General features: G+C 39.6%; 1 protein-coding gene across 1 annotated transcript in view; it reads right to left on the bottom strand.

Annotated features, from left to right (window-relative positions):
• The window catches only part of LOC140329675 (fibrocystin-like), an 81493-nt gene that overhangs the window by 58290 nt on the left and 7617 nt on the right, over positions 1-15586 (bottom strand). Inside the window, exons 2-4 of the mRNA XM_072410068.1 lie at positions 9031-9099; positions 7594-7722; positions 1423-1560 (exon numbers count right to left, since the gene is read on the bottom strand). Of these exons, the coding sequence (XP_072266169.1) occupies positions 1423-1560; positions 7594-7722; positions 9031-9099 (336 nt within the window). The remainder of the gene's footprint in view (positions 1-1422; positions 1561-7593; positions 7723-9030; positions 9100-15586) is intronic.

Raw genomic sequence — 15586 nt, 5'->3', positions numbered from 1 at the left:
CAATCTCTGCTGTGTTTAGCAAAATTTTTCTTCTGCAAATCATACAAACCGCCGCTCCCCCCATCAAGCCTTCGTCCTCCCGCCCTCTTTAGTGGTTGGGTACAGTTAGCAAATCGAGTTAAGGGTTGTTCCGTTAGAATAGTGGTGTGTGCGGTTGAGGTCCTTAAGCAGGGTGTGCTGATTGGTTTAAAATGGCTATGGAATTGTTCATGTTTGTTAAAAAACAGTGTTTGGAGGTAGTTGTTGGGGATCTGCACAAAAATAGAAAGTATCTATTGTTCCCAAGCTGGGAGACTTGGTGGCTGGGAGCGATTGTGGTTAAGGTGCAGACCCAAATATTGTAATTTGGTGGCCTTGGAGGACCAGCAACCAGTAAAAGCTTAAATTGGTACCAGTGTTGTTTATGTTAAATTGTTATTTAAAAGATATTTAAGTATAATTTATGGCAAATGTATTGTTTATTATGTGTTTATTATTTGTTGACGATTGTCCTAAAGTTTATATTTATTTTTATATTAATAAAATTAATATTTGTTATAATAAAAGGCCTACTAGCCATTTAACCAACATATTGTGGTGTGTTTATTTGGGGGGTTATTTGTAAAGGTGGGTAAAAGTGGTAAAGTGGGTAACAAATGGAGGGAAAAAGGGGTTTAGTGGTGAGGGACTGCGTAAGTCTGCGTAACTATGTTTTGCCACAGTCAAGGACATTTTAGACTCTGCCCATCATTTCACTTGAATATAAAACATATCTGTGTTCTGAAATGGCCTGATGGTCTTAGACCCCTCCAACTGTGAGATGAAGCCTTGCACTAGCAACACACCACCATGCAATGTGATACACTCACATTGTTTTAGTTTAGTTTTGTGTTAACTGCAAATGTACATTAGAATTTTTTATAGTAAACCTATTATAGCACAATTTCAAGAGGTCGCCCCGTACCAAAGTTTTGATAAGTTTTGATGGGGCTCTCCAAGCTAACAGCCTGTAGCAGCTGGCAGTGTCAACTGCTACAATACATTTCATTGATAATACAATAAAGTATTCCTCAAGACCAGATAGCGGGACAACTGTCACCAGTCACCAGCAGGACAACTGACTTACCAGTTAGTACACTATATAGACCAGTGCTTTGGGTAAAGATTGGACCTGTAGCTGCAATGAGAATGTAACAGCTGTTCTGTTTTCACACATTCAATATGTGTACACAGGTAAGACAGACAAACAAATGCTTCCTACTGCACATAGAAAACAATGGGGTTCTGTAACTAAAGAGGATACTGGGGGATGACTTTGGACCTTAATACTGAAAGTTACTATTAAAATCACTGATAGGGACCACTGGCTTGCTCAGATCCCATAGTGACTGCCTGGGCTGCTATGAATATTCATGTCTACTATTTATTCATAATATTACTTACCAATCCTTAGTTCCCCTCCAGTAATAAGAATGCAGGTGACATTTAAAACATTACTAGACTGTGCAGGAAACTCCAAAATTCCAAGGACATAGAGGCCACCAAGTGGAGGCAGAGGAATATCAACGATGACAGTTCTGTCTGGGGATAAAAGAACAAGACAATTCATTCATTTTGCACAAAGGCAGCCCCATACAAGCCTTCACATGGCATGATCATTTCCAAAGCACTCTCCAGTTTTATTAAAAGTCAAACAAATAATAATTTGTGCAAGAAAGTTAGAAGGGCAGACAGAACTAATGCAGGGGACGGGAAGCTAGAAACCGCAGCAAAATGTGCTGAGAAAGGGAAAAGCAATAAAGAGGAGCCGACAACATGAAACAGAGACTGGCAGGGAAGAAATAATTAAAATTTATTCATTTTCAGTATTTATATACTACAAACATTTTAAGCAATGCTTTATAGATTCACCCAGCTTCACTGATGAAAGTGCATCCTCTCTAGTCTTGGAGAGCTTTAATAAATCAGCCGCTTTGTGAGAAAGCAGAATTTTCTTCATTTTTTACACTGATGTGAAAGTGAACAAACCAATGTGAAGTGTCAGACAAATAACTGTTTTTTCTTCTTATATGTAGCCAGCTTGTTCATTTGTAAATTTACCTTTTTTTTTTATAAATTATGTTCTTTAATGGTTCCATTTCCAACCATACTTATGTAAAGTTAAACTAAACAACATTGGAGGTTATACTTGTAACCTAAGAAGACTGGTGATGATTCTGACAAATAAATAGAGTATGTGGACATATTGAGCAATCAATCGGAGTTTGTTATCATAAAATAGATAAGAGCCAACCACAGGTGACACATAGGATCTACCCCTACCCAAAACAAGATAACCAAATTACTCAAAGCGAAATAACACAAAAGAAAAATAAACAATGCCAGGCCAAAAAAGTTCCCAATCTTGGGGTGCAGTTTTATGATGTGAGGTTGCTTCAGTTGGCCAGGTCTAGGTTCAATAACATTGTGCCAAAAAATGAGATCAGCTAAATATACCTAATGACTAGGTTTTTTTCATCAATGGATTTTGTCTACCCTAATGGCAGGGGCGCATTTCAAGGTGGAAGAATGGTTCAGGGAGCATGAGACATCACACATAGATTTTCCACCAGAATTTTTGGGATGTCCCAGACTACATGTAGAGGGTCCAACTCTTCCATTATCAGGACAAGATCTTGATAAAAAAATTAATGCAATTCTGGATGGAAATAATTTTGCATATTTGTCATTGGATAAGCTTATGGAACAATAACATGGAGAACGCGTTCTATAGTCAAAGCAAAAGTCTGTCCGAAGAAATACTAGAAAGTGTGACTTTAATTTTCACAAGCTGGGCCATAGAACTAAAAAGCATGGATGCCAAACCCTTCATCACTAAGATTCTTCAGCACACTATACAATTCTATAATTGGGTGCTATAAGACACCATATTGTCCAATGGTCTATTGTATTTAGTACATAACTAGACCACCGAATGGCATTTATATTCAGATCAATGTTAAAATATAGATAGCATACCAGTGGGTAACAGGCTGAAAAAAATTTATAAATTGCTAAACCAATTTTCTTAAGCAGCAAGAAGTTTCTGTAGGAAGTATTTTCAAAAATCATGGGCCAGAAGAGTCTGGTGTAATGGAAACTGCTGAAAAACTCAAAACTCAAGGTTCATACAGTGACAGAAGGTTTATTTAAGACTGTGTGTTACTGATACTGTTTATTTTTTCTTTCATTAAAAAGAAGTTAAGTACAATAAAACAACCCCCTCCTCCTTTCCCCTTATTAGAGACTGTCATGTATCTTCCAGCGGATACATCGTATGCTCAGAGTCTTGTCATGTACAACACTTCATATAATCCCGCTCTCTAATTGCTGGGCTTTAAAGAAAAAATAACAAACAGGTACAGGAAGCCTGGGACAGAATTTTGTGATGTAACACAAATCTATGAATTCATGTGACATGCTTTTACAGTAAAATGATTCCGACTCCTTGGATTATAACATCAAGATCTGCAAATTCAATGGAATCTTTCCTTCCAAAAAATTACAAATCTGCAATGTAAAGGACAATTATAATTTAACATAAAGCTTTGGGCAAATACTACATAGGTTGTGCTTACTAGAAACAAGTTGAGTGTTTCCAGTCCTTAGAGATTACAGTATATTATTCATACCTTAGTTATCTGTTCTAGATTTTTTGTTGCAATTCTTAAAATGCCAAAAATCAAAGCTTCCTGCAAAGGAAGCAATAAATACTTACCTATTTTTTTTATTATTATTATTATTATTATTATTATTAATAATAATAAACAGGATTTATATAGCGCCAACATATTATGCAGCGCTGTACATTAAATACCTAGAATGCTAGTTAGACCTTTTAAAGCAGACATGTTCAAAGTCGGGCCCGGGGGCCAATTGCTACCTGTGTTCAGATTTCCAGCACTGTTGACCACAGTATAAAATACTTGTGTACAAAAAAGCAATATTATATTTCATTACAGTTGATCAACCACCTTGCAATTATCAGCCGGCTACTTGGCGGGCATATTCGGCAGGGTGGGATTCCCCATGTGTGCACAGGAAATCCCCTTCGCCATTATAGCACGGACCACGCCACGGAGCCCGAACTGACACCAGACTCCAAGCACAGGGAATCCCTCACGTCACCCTGGTGGGCGTGTGCTGTGTGGAACCCGCGCAGACCACACCCACACTAGTGGTCGGCCCCCACACATTTTCACCTCACCAAATCTGGCCCTCTTTGCAAAAAGTTTGGACGCCCCTGCTTTAAAGAAACCCCCATGCTATAATTTACATAGCACCATTTACAAGGGTGTTTTAGATGCCATTCTGTGGTTCTTCCACTGGACCCTGTGTCCTGACGTGATGGGTGGGCCAGCAGAACACCCCACCGTTTGCAGAAGGGGACATCAGCACCCAACACACTCAAGTAATGTATGCAGAAAATGTTTGATCAAGCTTTTTTCCTTACCAGAAACTTTTGGTGTTGCCAGCAGTAGGTTAGGAAAGTTATAATTGTTTGTTTTTCACAGTTTTCATATAGTAACTGAGTTACTTATAAACATTGGTGAGGACTATCTATATCCATGGTAGAAGAACTCCTGCCAAAAATAACAACCACGTAAAAATGACCACATTTTGCTACAATATTCAATTTCAATCCAGAAATTTCCTCTACAGTTTTTCCCCCATTAGATGTCTTCAGCCTAATGGCCAGCATTCTTTAATCCACTTCTTCTAAGTCTAGGTCAACCCGGACTGTACCCTCTGTGCTGCTTCTTTCTTCCATGATACAATAATGGTTGCATTATATATATATTGACTTGCAGCAGGTTCAGCACACCCCATTATATGATTAGTAGGAATGTCCTAGGCTAAGCTCTGACGAAGGCTGACCATTTATAAAACACAATTTTTGCTGCTTAAAATGGAACTAAAGTCTCACTTTGAAAATTTTACAACCAGGCTGGTGGTAGTTACAGATTACTTTATCTTGTCTTGCCAATCCAGGAAAAAAATAAGATGGTGGCCCCCTATGATAGAATGGGGATAGGTGAGTATCGTGGGTTTAGTTCCACTTCAAGGTACTGTCTATGCCCACCTTTGTGTATTATTTTGGTTATTAATTACAAGCAACCTATAGTATCTGAGCAATTATCTTTATTCACCGCCTACACAGCCAATCCCAACCAATTAAAGAGACTAAATTCTGATTGACAGCCAAAAAATACAGAATTCAGCAGAAGAGAAATCTCAGGCTTTAGTGAAAGGAATCTCATGATGAGGAAACAAGAGCACCAGATCAAATCTTCATTCATTCAATGTGATCCGTTCCTCACTACTTGATGTAGCCAAACAACTCGCATAGGTACAATAAGAAAAAAATAAAAATTACAGACAAAATCCTGTTTTAATATGATAATTCACAGGTACATAGCAAATGCTAAGCGTGCGAGTTTGAGAAGCCACTAATGACTGCGGCTCCGACATCAAATGCCTTTGATCAGCCTTATTTCTATATAAAACATCATAGCATGCCATTCAATGGAAATCAGGTCTAACACAAGAGCCATTATGTAAGATACAGTACTTTGGCATTCATCTCTTCAAACAGAGAAAGTTCAAAGAAAAACGCAAAATGAATAACAGAGTGGATTCCAACAGTAAAAAAAAAAAACGAAGAAGAAAAAAAAAAAAAGAAAAATTGCCCCAGGCTACATGATATCATATCTATACCCTTCAAAACAACATTCCTTTTCGCTCAGAATTAGAACATATTTTCATTCCAGTCGATGTGTCTAGTGTCAGAAACGTGTCATTTTTGAAAATCTGAAAATGCATCTTCCATTCGGGGGTTTTAGGAAGCTTTTTCAGAAATGAGACTTTTTCATTATCCGCGTGCAGATGGCAGCTGCCCAGCAAAGCACAAGAACAAGGAGAGAGATCTCCGGTTGGATGTTGGCAATATGGGAATGTTTATGTAAATTTGTAGGTCAGGTTGGACTGGTCAAAGACAAAAATGAGATAAGTTTTAATGCAAAGGTATTTCTTTAAAGTGGAATTTAACCTGTAAAATTAAAAAATGTCAGCAGGGAGGGTTTAGGTAGTACATATTTTAGGTTTCTCTTTGGCTACTGTTTTTTTGGGCTGATTGTAGCACATGCTACAGTGTGCAGTTCCGGGCCAATCCTGACATCTTTTTCAGGCCATGAATAAAAGCCGGTGCTTCATAGAGCATGCATGGGAATTTTATTTTTTTATCAGTTCCTGCCCAATGGGCAATGCGAGAGGCAATTGGACCTGGAAAAAAAAGGTAGCAGCAAGGGCCGAGTTGATATGGGGAGTTGCCAACCTCACATTACTGTAGAGCACTTTCAGAAATCAGTGTGTCATAATATTATATGGTTCGTGCATATTGGCCCATTATGGCAAACGTTGGCAGACCCCAAAAGTGGTCGAATTTGGAGGAAATTATTAGACTTTAGAAACATTTATTTTTGGGTGCAAGAAATGAGCTTGAAAAAAGCCTACACTTATTAAAACATACACTATATGGTTGAAAGTTTTAGGCACCCAACCATATTGCTACATTATGAGCACTCGAATGTAACTCCAATGTGCAATTCAATAAAACTTTTATATTGCAGTCCACCACAACTCATGTAATGTAATGTACTGCAATGGATTGAGGTGCCCAGCATTACCAAAATGTAGCAGTTCCAAACTTCAGTCGGTTGTGGTGCTGCCTTAACACAACAAATTTGGGGGTGTATAGACTGGTGTATAGTGAATAAATATGAATATTAAAGGCGGCAAAAAATATCTTTGAAAACCATCATATAACTTTGTAAAAGTAGCTAGGACATTACCAATGGGCTGCACAAAGACTGTGCAAAAGGCAAAGCTGTATGAGGGATCATGAAGGTCCCTGAAGATCAATTCTGCACCAATGAACACCAGGATTCAAATAAATCTATACATGCCGCTTGCTTTTATAAATGATTTGCTTAGCCTAGATTTTAGATTTAAAACAAGCCTCAAAATGCTTTACGTAGCAAATAGACATTAACCAATTGTGCATGGGCACTGCATACATAAGCAAATATTTGAAATAACAGCTTGTATTAAAAAAGCTTAACTGAATGTGTTAAACTTATTAAGTTTCTAAGGTGCTACAACTCCCTTAAAAAATACATTAAAAGCGTTCTGTTTCCTTATCATCCAGCCCGACAGATGAGATAAAAAATCCTTTTTCTTATTCTTGTTTTAAATTTGTTTCTTCATTGCCAGAAGGGACGTGTAGTGGTCTGCCAACTACTTTGGTAATGATATGAATCATAACCCCCATATTGATTGTTCATCTTCAAGCTGGATAGTGACTTCCATCTGTGAGAGATAACCTAATACAGACGAGGAAACTGTATTCAAAAGAGGATTACAACCAAAAAAACTGGGTGGCTTGTAAATTAACATCAACCTGCAGGCCCACCGCAAAACATTGTAGTCATAATAAAAAGCCTGCGTGCCCTAGGAAATAGTTTATTGAGATTTTAGCCGTTGTAGAACTCTCGAGGGGTGTTTAGATGTACTTACTGGGTAGGATAATAACATCATCTCCTGCCTGCGGTATTGGCGAGTCATGTCCTCCCCAACCTTCTCCAACTCCAACCCAGGAATCTGGAGAGGACCAATGGAGAAATGGAAGTGGCAGAGGACTGGGTGCTGCAAGAATAAAAAAACAAAATGATATTAAATGAGATTGGATGAATGGGAAGCACTTGATAATGTTGAAGTTTATCTCCAAAAATGATTAAAAAAACACCCTTCTGTTGGGGCTACCACCGTTAAGCTCATTTATGTTTAGGAGTGTGAAAAAAAATCTCTTTTATGCCACCTGTTCCTAGTCTTCTCTTTTACAAAGTTTTACAAAGTTTTCTGTGCCATGATCGCGGACGTTGTTATCATCCTCTCCAATGAAGGACCAGTAGTCTTGGATTGTAAGTCTAGATTCAGGGAGACCCTCCCATGGAGTGTCGGAGAGAAGAGGTACTCACTGGCTTTAGAGGGAAAAAAATGTTTTTTATATGTCATCCAGACCTAAAAAAAGCCTTTGACCCCAGGTTTAACATATTTCTAGAGGTTAGCTATCTAGGGGTTAGGTATCTAAAGCCAAATCAGTAATATATATTGTAATGTATTATAAATATGTTGCAGCAATGTTGTCACCATGGGACAGGAAGAGTTAGGAACAGAAAACATGCCTTTTTCCTTTCTATTAGGAAAGGAACGTGTTCTGTACTTCTTCTGTACAAGTCAGCTTTGAAATTCTGGTAGGGTCAACAGGTAATTCATGGCTGGGGCTGGGCTATACTTCAAAGAGCAGGGCTGAAAAATGAATGGCTGGGGTACACTTCATAGGGCAGGGCTGACAAGTTAATGGCTGGGGTACACTTCATAGGGCAGGGCTGAAAAGTTAATGGCTGGGGTACACTTCATAGGGCAGGGATGAAAAATTAATACCTAGGGCTGGGCTAAGAAAATATCCCTGCAGAGTACACAATACAGCACTGAATTTCTGGTAGGGTCAACAGGTGATTCATGGCTGAAGTAATGGCTAGAGCTGAGCTATAAAGCAAATCTGTTCTCATTCAGGACATAGAAATGGGTTTCTTTCAATGCTCTGGCCTATACCTGCAAAAGAACTACTTGGTACTTCCAAGTAAGGAGGAGCATATGACTTACTCCATGGGGCAATGTTAAACCCCCACGTTGGGAATCCATAGTCCTGTGTAAGCTCTGACACTGGTGACTTGTAGTTGACATAAAGTCTTCCTACATTCCAGGTGAGTGGACATTGAATAGAGAAAGCAAGGTAGGTGAGTGGGTGTTGCAGGAGAGGGAAAGTGAAAGTGCAACTCGTAGCCTTTCCAAAACAAACCCCATTGGGAAAGCCATACAAGATTGAAAAGTGGAAACATGGAAATTCCTTTATTAACATGTGGTTTATGTGTAGCAGACAAATGAGCATACCTGGTGTAGTTGGCGGGCCCATCCTTTCCTCTATGGAAAGTATCACCTTGATCAGGCCTTCACCTGTGACTGTAAAGGAAACAAGCATAGATTACACAGCTGTTGGTGATAAGAGTGAGAAGAGCCATTATCCGACCATCTCCGGCTCTATTAATAAAACAGCTTTTGAAGGAAGTTTTTTTTCTTTTTCAGACCTCCTGACCATCTGCGGATAATTTGCTCGGGCTGTTCTTGCCGTGTTTTCTTTAATATGTTTTGAAAATCTGATGTCTCCAGAAATGGTGATCAGCATCAAAGCCCTGACTCAATACATAATAATTTGCAGATCTTACTACACTTTCAATGTCAAATACAATTATTTTAGGAGTCTTTCAAATCATTAATGATATCCTGGGCAGGCCAGCTAAGTCTTTAGTTATTCTGCAACTTTGGTTTCTTGGAGATAATCTGTCCTATATTGAATGTGTGGGCTTTGCTGCTTTAAAGGGTCAGCTCATCCAAAAGGGATTTTTTAGTCAATCTGATGGAACCTGGTGGGACAAATGAGCTTCGTATATATCTGAACGAGTCAACAGTGACCCCTACCCAGCATGATATTCAACCCTTTTCCTGTCCAATTGGGAATTTTGGTTGGTTTCCCCAACTTTGTATTCTAGCTCCTCTTTATACATTCTTCATAATATCTAATAATTACCAAATTCAGCAAAGACTGTGGGGGCCGCACAAAATGGTGTGCGGATATGGTAACTCATCATCACATAGATCTCATGATCTCAACAAAGAAAATTGCAATTTGCATTTTATTTGCCAGCAAAGTAAATTGGCCACATTTGATATGAAATTAGGGATTTTGCATTTACACACATTTTACTTAAATTTTCATTTCACCATGTAGATGACATATAATTGTCATAAAAAAAATAAAAATAAAGCCAACATGGCTTGTGAACAAAGCCATGGCATTGAGAGCTGTCATTATATTTCAATCTACATGTGCACAAGGCACTCAATATACATGTAGAAACCTATTAAATGTTAATTTTGATATTTGTTCAAAAATTACAAACATTTTTTTTTGTCCTACTCAACACTAGATGAGTGTTCTATAAAATCTTTACCATTTTCCCAGCTTTTTTTAGCACTGGTCCGAGACAGTTTTAAAACAGCTTATGCACCATTCAGGAGCCAATCATAGCTTACTGCACCCTTGCAAGCCACCAAAAGCAGCCTTTGCTGTTTTCTCTTGAACGGTCCAGATAATTGTCACAATTACCTCTTACTTGCTAAAGCTAAGGAGCCTCTCTTCTGCTCATGTAGGCAGTTCTGACCCTAGGCACATCTGCTCTTCCAAGTTTTATCAGTTTTGCCCATCCCGCCTTCCAATCAGGAAATGTCCTCTTGATCATCCCTAGCTATTTAACTAGCTCAAACACAGCAATCAGCGTTCGTGCAACTTGTCTTCACTAGTGCTAAGCCCCCAAGTTCTGCTGGTAAATTTAGTGGTTTCACTGTCCCCTTGTTAACCACTTGTTGCCCAGCCAATTCCCTTTGTGCTGTTCCAGTGTTCCTCTACGTGTGTGGATATTCCTGTGACACCTGTGCCAGTTGTTGCTTCCAGTGTCTCCTGTGTTTCCTGTGTCTGCAGTGGCCCCTGTGTCACTAGTGTTTCTCTCCTGGATCCCTGGTATTTGACCCCTGGCTTGTGACCTGACCTCTGTTGCTTGCTTTCTGCCTTGACCTTGACAACTCTTCTGCCTAGTGATTTGGTACCGTGTATCATCCTGCCCAACCTGGTGTGCCCAAGGACTGCAACCTGGCAGTCACAAGCAGTGCCACATCCTCACCACTGGAGGCTCTAGAGAAGATCTAGTTACTGCTAAGACTTTACGCCTTGGTCCTTCTCATGGCTCACACCACTTCTGTGCAAGCCATGGCCCCCCCTAGTGGCCCTGTCTCCCCAAGCGGGACAATAAAACAATAAGCAGCGCTTTCAATAAAGCATTGTCCAGTGTGGGACTTCTTGTAGGTCACAAAAGTCCTCCAGGCTCAGCAATGTTTAGGGTCACCCCCAGGAGGAGGAAAGGCTGTGGGTGCAGGGTGTCAGGGTCCAACCCTATGGGCACAGCTACCTGTACTTACTGGTACAAGCAGTTATCAGCAACACTCTGTGCATCATCCAGGACCATCCACCTCCTGGAGAACATTGAAGAGTAAAAGGATGAGTAAAAGAAGTGCAATGACATGCCAAAAGGCTTGGTTAAAATGGTTAACCATGACATACCACTGACAGGGAGCTGAAGGTATATCCTATGGATACAAGGGGCATAGGGCATGCAGCCAGGCTCTAATTTTCCCTTTCTTCTTACCTAAATATAAATTGTTAAAATGCAACATTTTACAATAAAATCTTGTTTAAATATTTGAAAACTATCAATTTTTGCTATTCCTATTAATTACTTTTTTTTCTTTTATCCTCCTCCAGAACAAGTGCAGAGGCACCCATTGATACATCATATTCCTCATGCTTCATCCACAATGGTCTTCTCCCTTAGCTATAGTCCCTATCATATGAATGTATGCTGTTAGGTACTTTCAACTAACATGAAAAATATCATGACACTGTCAGATTCATCCCATCTTTCATCCAGCATAGCCTTATCAGCCTTTGACATTCATCACCTCTTCAGCCGCCCAGTGTTTTTGTGTGACTTTTCGATGTAAAATATTTTGCATAATTTAAGATCCATTTATTCCTCATCAATCTTTTTGGTAAAATGTCTTATTTTTTTTCTTTTTTTGCTCGACATTCCCATGGTAATCAGCCACATTTAAAAAAGGACGAAAGGTTCATTAATTTTAAGAGTTCAATAAATTAGTGGAAATAATGAAGACTTCAATCTTTCAGATAATTACACTTGGCTGTCAGAGAAAGGATAAGCCATGGAACGTAGCATATGTGAAATGCCCGGTGAGGATGTCATTATTAAATAATCAGCACTGGCTAACCTGACACCTAATTAATGAGGAATCTGGGACAGATACCTAACACGGCAAGCTTGGACGGACTCCCAAAACTGCTGGAGATCACTCTCAATGAGCCCCAAAGCCTTCCTGCAACCTTAATAGAGAACTTCAGTCAACGCAGAAAAAATTGGTTATCTTGTAGTATATCACTTTATATCACCTAGGTATTTTTTAATGGAATCTCTAGAACCGATTTCTCAACCTTTTTACCCCTCAGAAACTCTTGGCTACCCCTGCTTAAACCAATTCATTGGGGGGTCCATGGGAAAAAAACCCTTACGATGGGGGCTAGAAAATCTCCATTATAAATACCTAATAACATCATTACTATTTAGTAATGCAGCTGACTCTACCAAGTGGTGTTGGCCCTAGAACTATACATGCATCATCACATGGCAGGTCAATCAGAGACTGGTTGAGGAACCTCGAGAAACCCCTGGAGGAACCCTAGTGTAACACAGAACCCTGGTCGAAAACTGCTGTTCTAAAAGGTCCAGCAAAAGCGTTTAAAGGGTTAGCCCACCCCCATTAGTCTTGTGGACTAATATGTGTTTTGGCTTCTTGCATCACTTATAGAATTTCCTATCTCCATCTCTACAATCTTGGCATTTCTATGTTTCTGTTGACATCAAATACAAGAGTAGGATCTTCTCAAAATGACCATATTGGGTCATGCAGGAAACTTCAGAAGAGAGGTTCCCCCCTGGAGCCCTTCTAATACATAAGGCAATGGTAGGTGGTAAAGCTCAAGCTCTCCCTCCAGACTTGTACAGTTGTATAGGTTTCACTCTCGTACTGACAAGCCAGGGTGTTGGGATTGAAATGACCATCTACCAGATCTTGGTAAGTATGGAATGGTGGATGGTTGGGTTCCTCAGATCAGGGGAATGGGCAAACATCATTGGAAAGTGCAGTCATGCTCCCAAGTATATAAAAACTCAAAAACATACTATATATACCTTACCAGTCCTTACTTTCTGTGCATGAAATCTCAAAATTTTACCTGCCTTCCCAATTCCTGTTCTCTATGTAATGGAGATGAGGAGAGAGAAGAGGTCCTGTTAGTCTAACATACTCCTTGTCCTGGGGCAACAATACTGCACCTCCATACATACATGACAGTGAACAAGCCTTATCATATAGAAAAGGAAGTGAGTTATCGGCCTGGTCACCAGGTGAAAATTAAGGAAAAATCCTGAAAAAAGAGAATGAATGGAGCTACATATCCAAGGCATGAAGGATTACATTTTTTGTGGGGTTATCTACAGTTAAATTTCCTCTTCCTCATTGACTCTAAAGGAGACTTTTTGCTTGGCAAGCCAAAAATTATGAATTCACTTTCCTTAATTGTACCTATGTATGATTTATGCTCAATTTCCCTAACAAAATGCCCCATATATACAGAGATATTCCAAAGCCATTCTCATGGTCAGTGCGCATTGTTCTATTCATATAACAGAATGCTCCTGGCTGTGTTCCATAGGAGCAATTGTTGGCACAAGGCTCACGGTATGTATTGTTTAGTTGACTTTGGCCCCGAAGTCACAAAGAGCGGCCGTAATAAACTGATGTATTTATCATGGCTGTTAATGTTGGTGTAGAATCCCATTATAGTGCAGCGTTGATGGATGTTCAGTTTACACAAGCTGTTACCTTGTGGTTATAAATAAAAAGAAAAACCCCCAAGAGGTGACAAGAGGTGAGCCGTAAAACGCAAGGAGACGAACCAGGGAAAGAACAGCAAGGTAAAGATTTAAAGAGAACGGGTCAAGGATGGGTTTGTGAATAAATCTAGATAATTGGTCTTAAAGAGAACATGATTTGTTGATCTTTATTATCTACTCACCTCTGTGTAAATATATTGTGGCCTAGGCCAACTCACCTTGTCCACCATCCATTTCAGATCTCAGATTCCTCTCATATCTCAGATGCTTACGGTGCCAATGACAAACGTGTTTAGGGTGAATCGTGACTCAGTTTAGATCTAATGTACTCTCGGTCATCACAAGAGTCCAGTCCAGGAGAAAAGACCACTCACCACCACTGCCGATGGAGAAGACCAAGAACCTGAAGCCAACAGGATCTGAAGGAGTATTTCTGTCCATTCTTTCCTAAGATTTACAAAAGCTCCGACATACAAAATGGCTAAATCTATCAGGGGAGTTGGCCTGATGTTTCCTTTCTGCACCTAAAAGGTGAAGAAGAAGACTGATGATCGGCATGCACCTTGCATTCTGGCACACCTCTTCGTGCTGCTTCTTCCTCCCCCTCTGTGAACTCAAATCAAGTGCAGGTACTAACACTGCTTAGTACTTGTGAATGTGTTTCAGGGACCCAGCAATCCTCTTCTAGTCTCTACTTCCTGCCTTGGTATCCCCAACCTGTAGTCATTTTTAATCTGAGCCTCTGCTATGCCATCATGCGGTCATGGTGTGTCTTCGTTCTCTAATGTGGAGCTGGCTCTACCAAGTGGTGTTGGCCCTAGAGCTTCAGTTTTTTTTCCTCTTACAGTTTCTATAACATATGAAGTCTTTGCCACCACTCATGGGGAATAGTTAAAAAAGTTTCACACAAGATTCACCCAACTTTTTCCAAAAATGTACACCTTTTTTCACACTGCATTGCAGGCTTACTTATTGTACAGTGTCTAAAGAGAAGCAGCATTGTCTCCCAGGGGCAGGACTATAGAACACTCCCCTCTTTCTCCTCATAGACAGCAGTAAAGTGTTCTGTAGCCCTTCTATACACCCCAATCACACCCCAAAAGATAACATTACATAGCACATTGGGCAGAATTGAATTTCTGGCAGAATTAGTAGGTATCTTCACAGATATTCCAAAACAAACTCAAATTTATTTAACACTAGTTCTAAATATTCTACTTCCTGACATTCCCTCCTCACATTTCTGGTAGGTGAGTCTGATTCGTAGACATTTTCTTCTATCTCAGGTTTTGGTATTAGTGATTAGATTCACTCTTCTGACTAACCAATCAGATTCAACCATGCAAGCCAGACTGGCATGTGATTGGTAACTGTGATTCAGTAGTACCAAGAAGGGGTCATGTTCAGGAACACCTCCTTTATATTGCATTCAGTCAAAGAAAAGGGTTTCCAAATAACCTGAATATTGACCAAGTAATATTGGATGCACTGTGCAACTACAGCTAAGCCTAGGCAAAAAAATAGAAATCCTGAACATTCAATGCAATCAGTGTAAATATCTGACTTTGACCTGGCATTGGCCTCCTGCCATTGCAGATTTCGTATTAGGAGGGGAAGAAGCAGCACAAGATGTCAATCAGTTGTGCTGCAATGCATGATACTGATAGGAGGAGAAAGCAGAATGTCAGAGAGAGGAGCTCATCAGCCTGCTGCTTCTCATTTTACTGTCCAATCACAAACTAGAGGTGGGCATGAGACCTATAAGTCCTACAATAAGATAATGAATGTGGAAGTTGATTCCTCTCACGCTATATTTACAGATTTCTGGCTGTTATATGCTATTCTTTATTTATATATTCTTATAAATT

This window comes from Pyxicephalus adspersus, chromosome 4 (genome assembly GCF_032062135.1).
Source record: "Pyxicephalus adspersus chromosome 4, UCB_Pads_2.0, whole genome shotgun sequence".
NCBI lineage: Eukaryota > Metazoa > Chordata > Amphibia > Anura > Pyxicephalidae > Pyxicephalus > Pyxicephalus adspersus.
The sequence above is the reverse complement of the archived record's forward strand: the minus strand, read 5'-3'. Positions and strand labels throughout refer to the sequence as shown.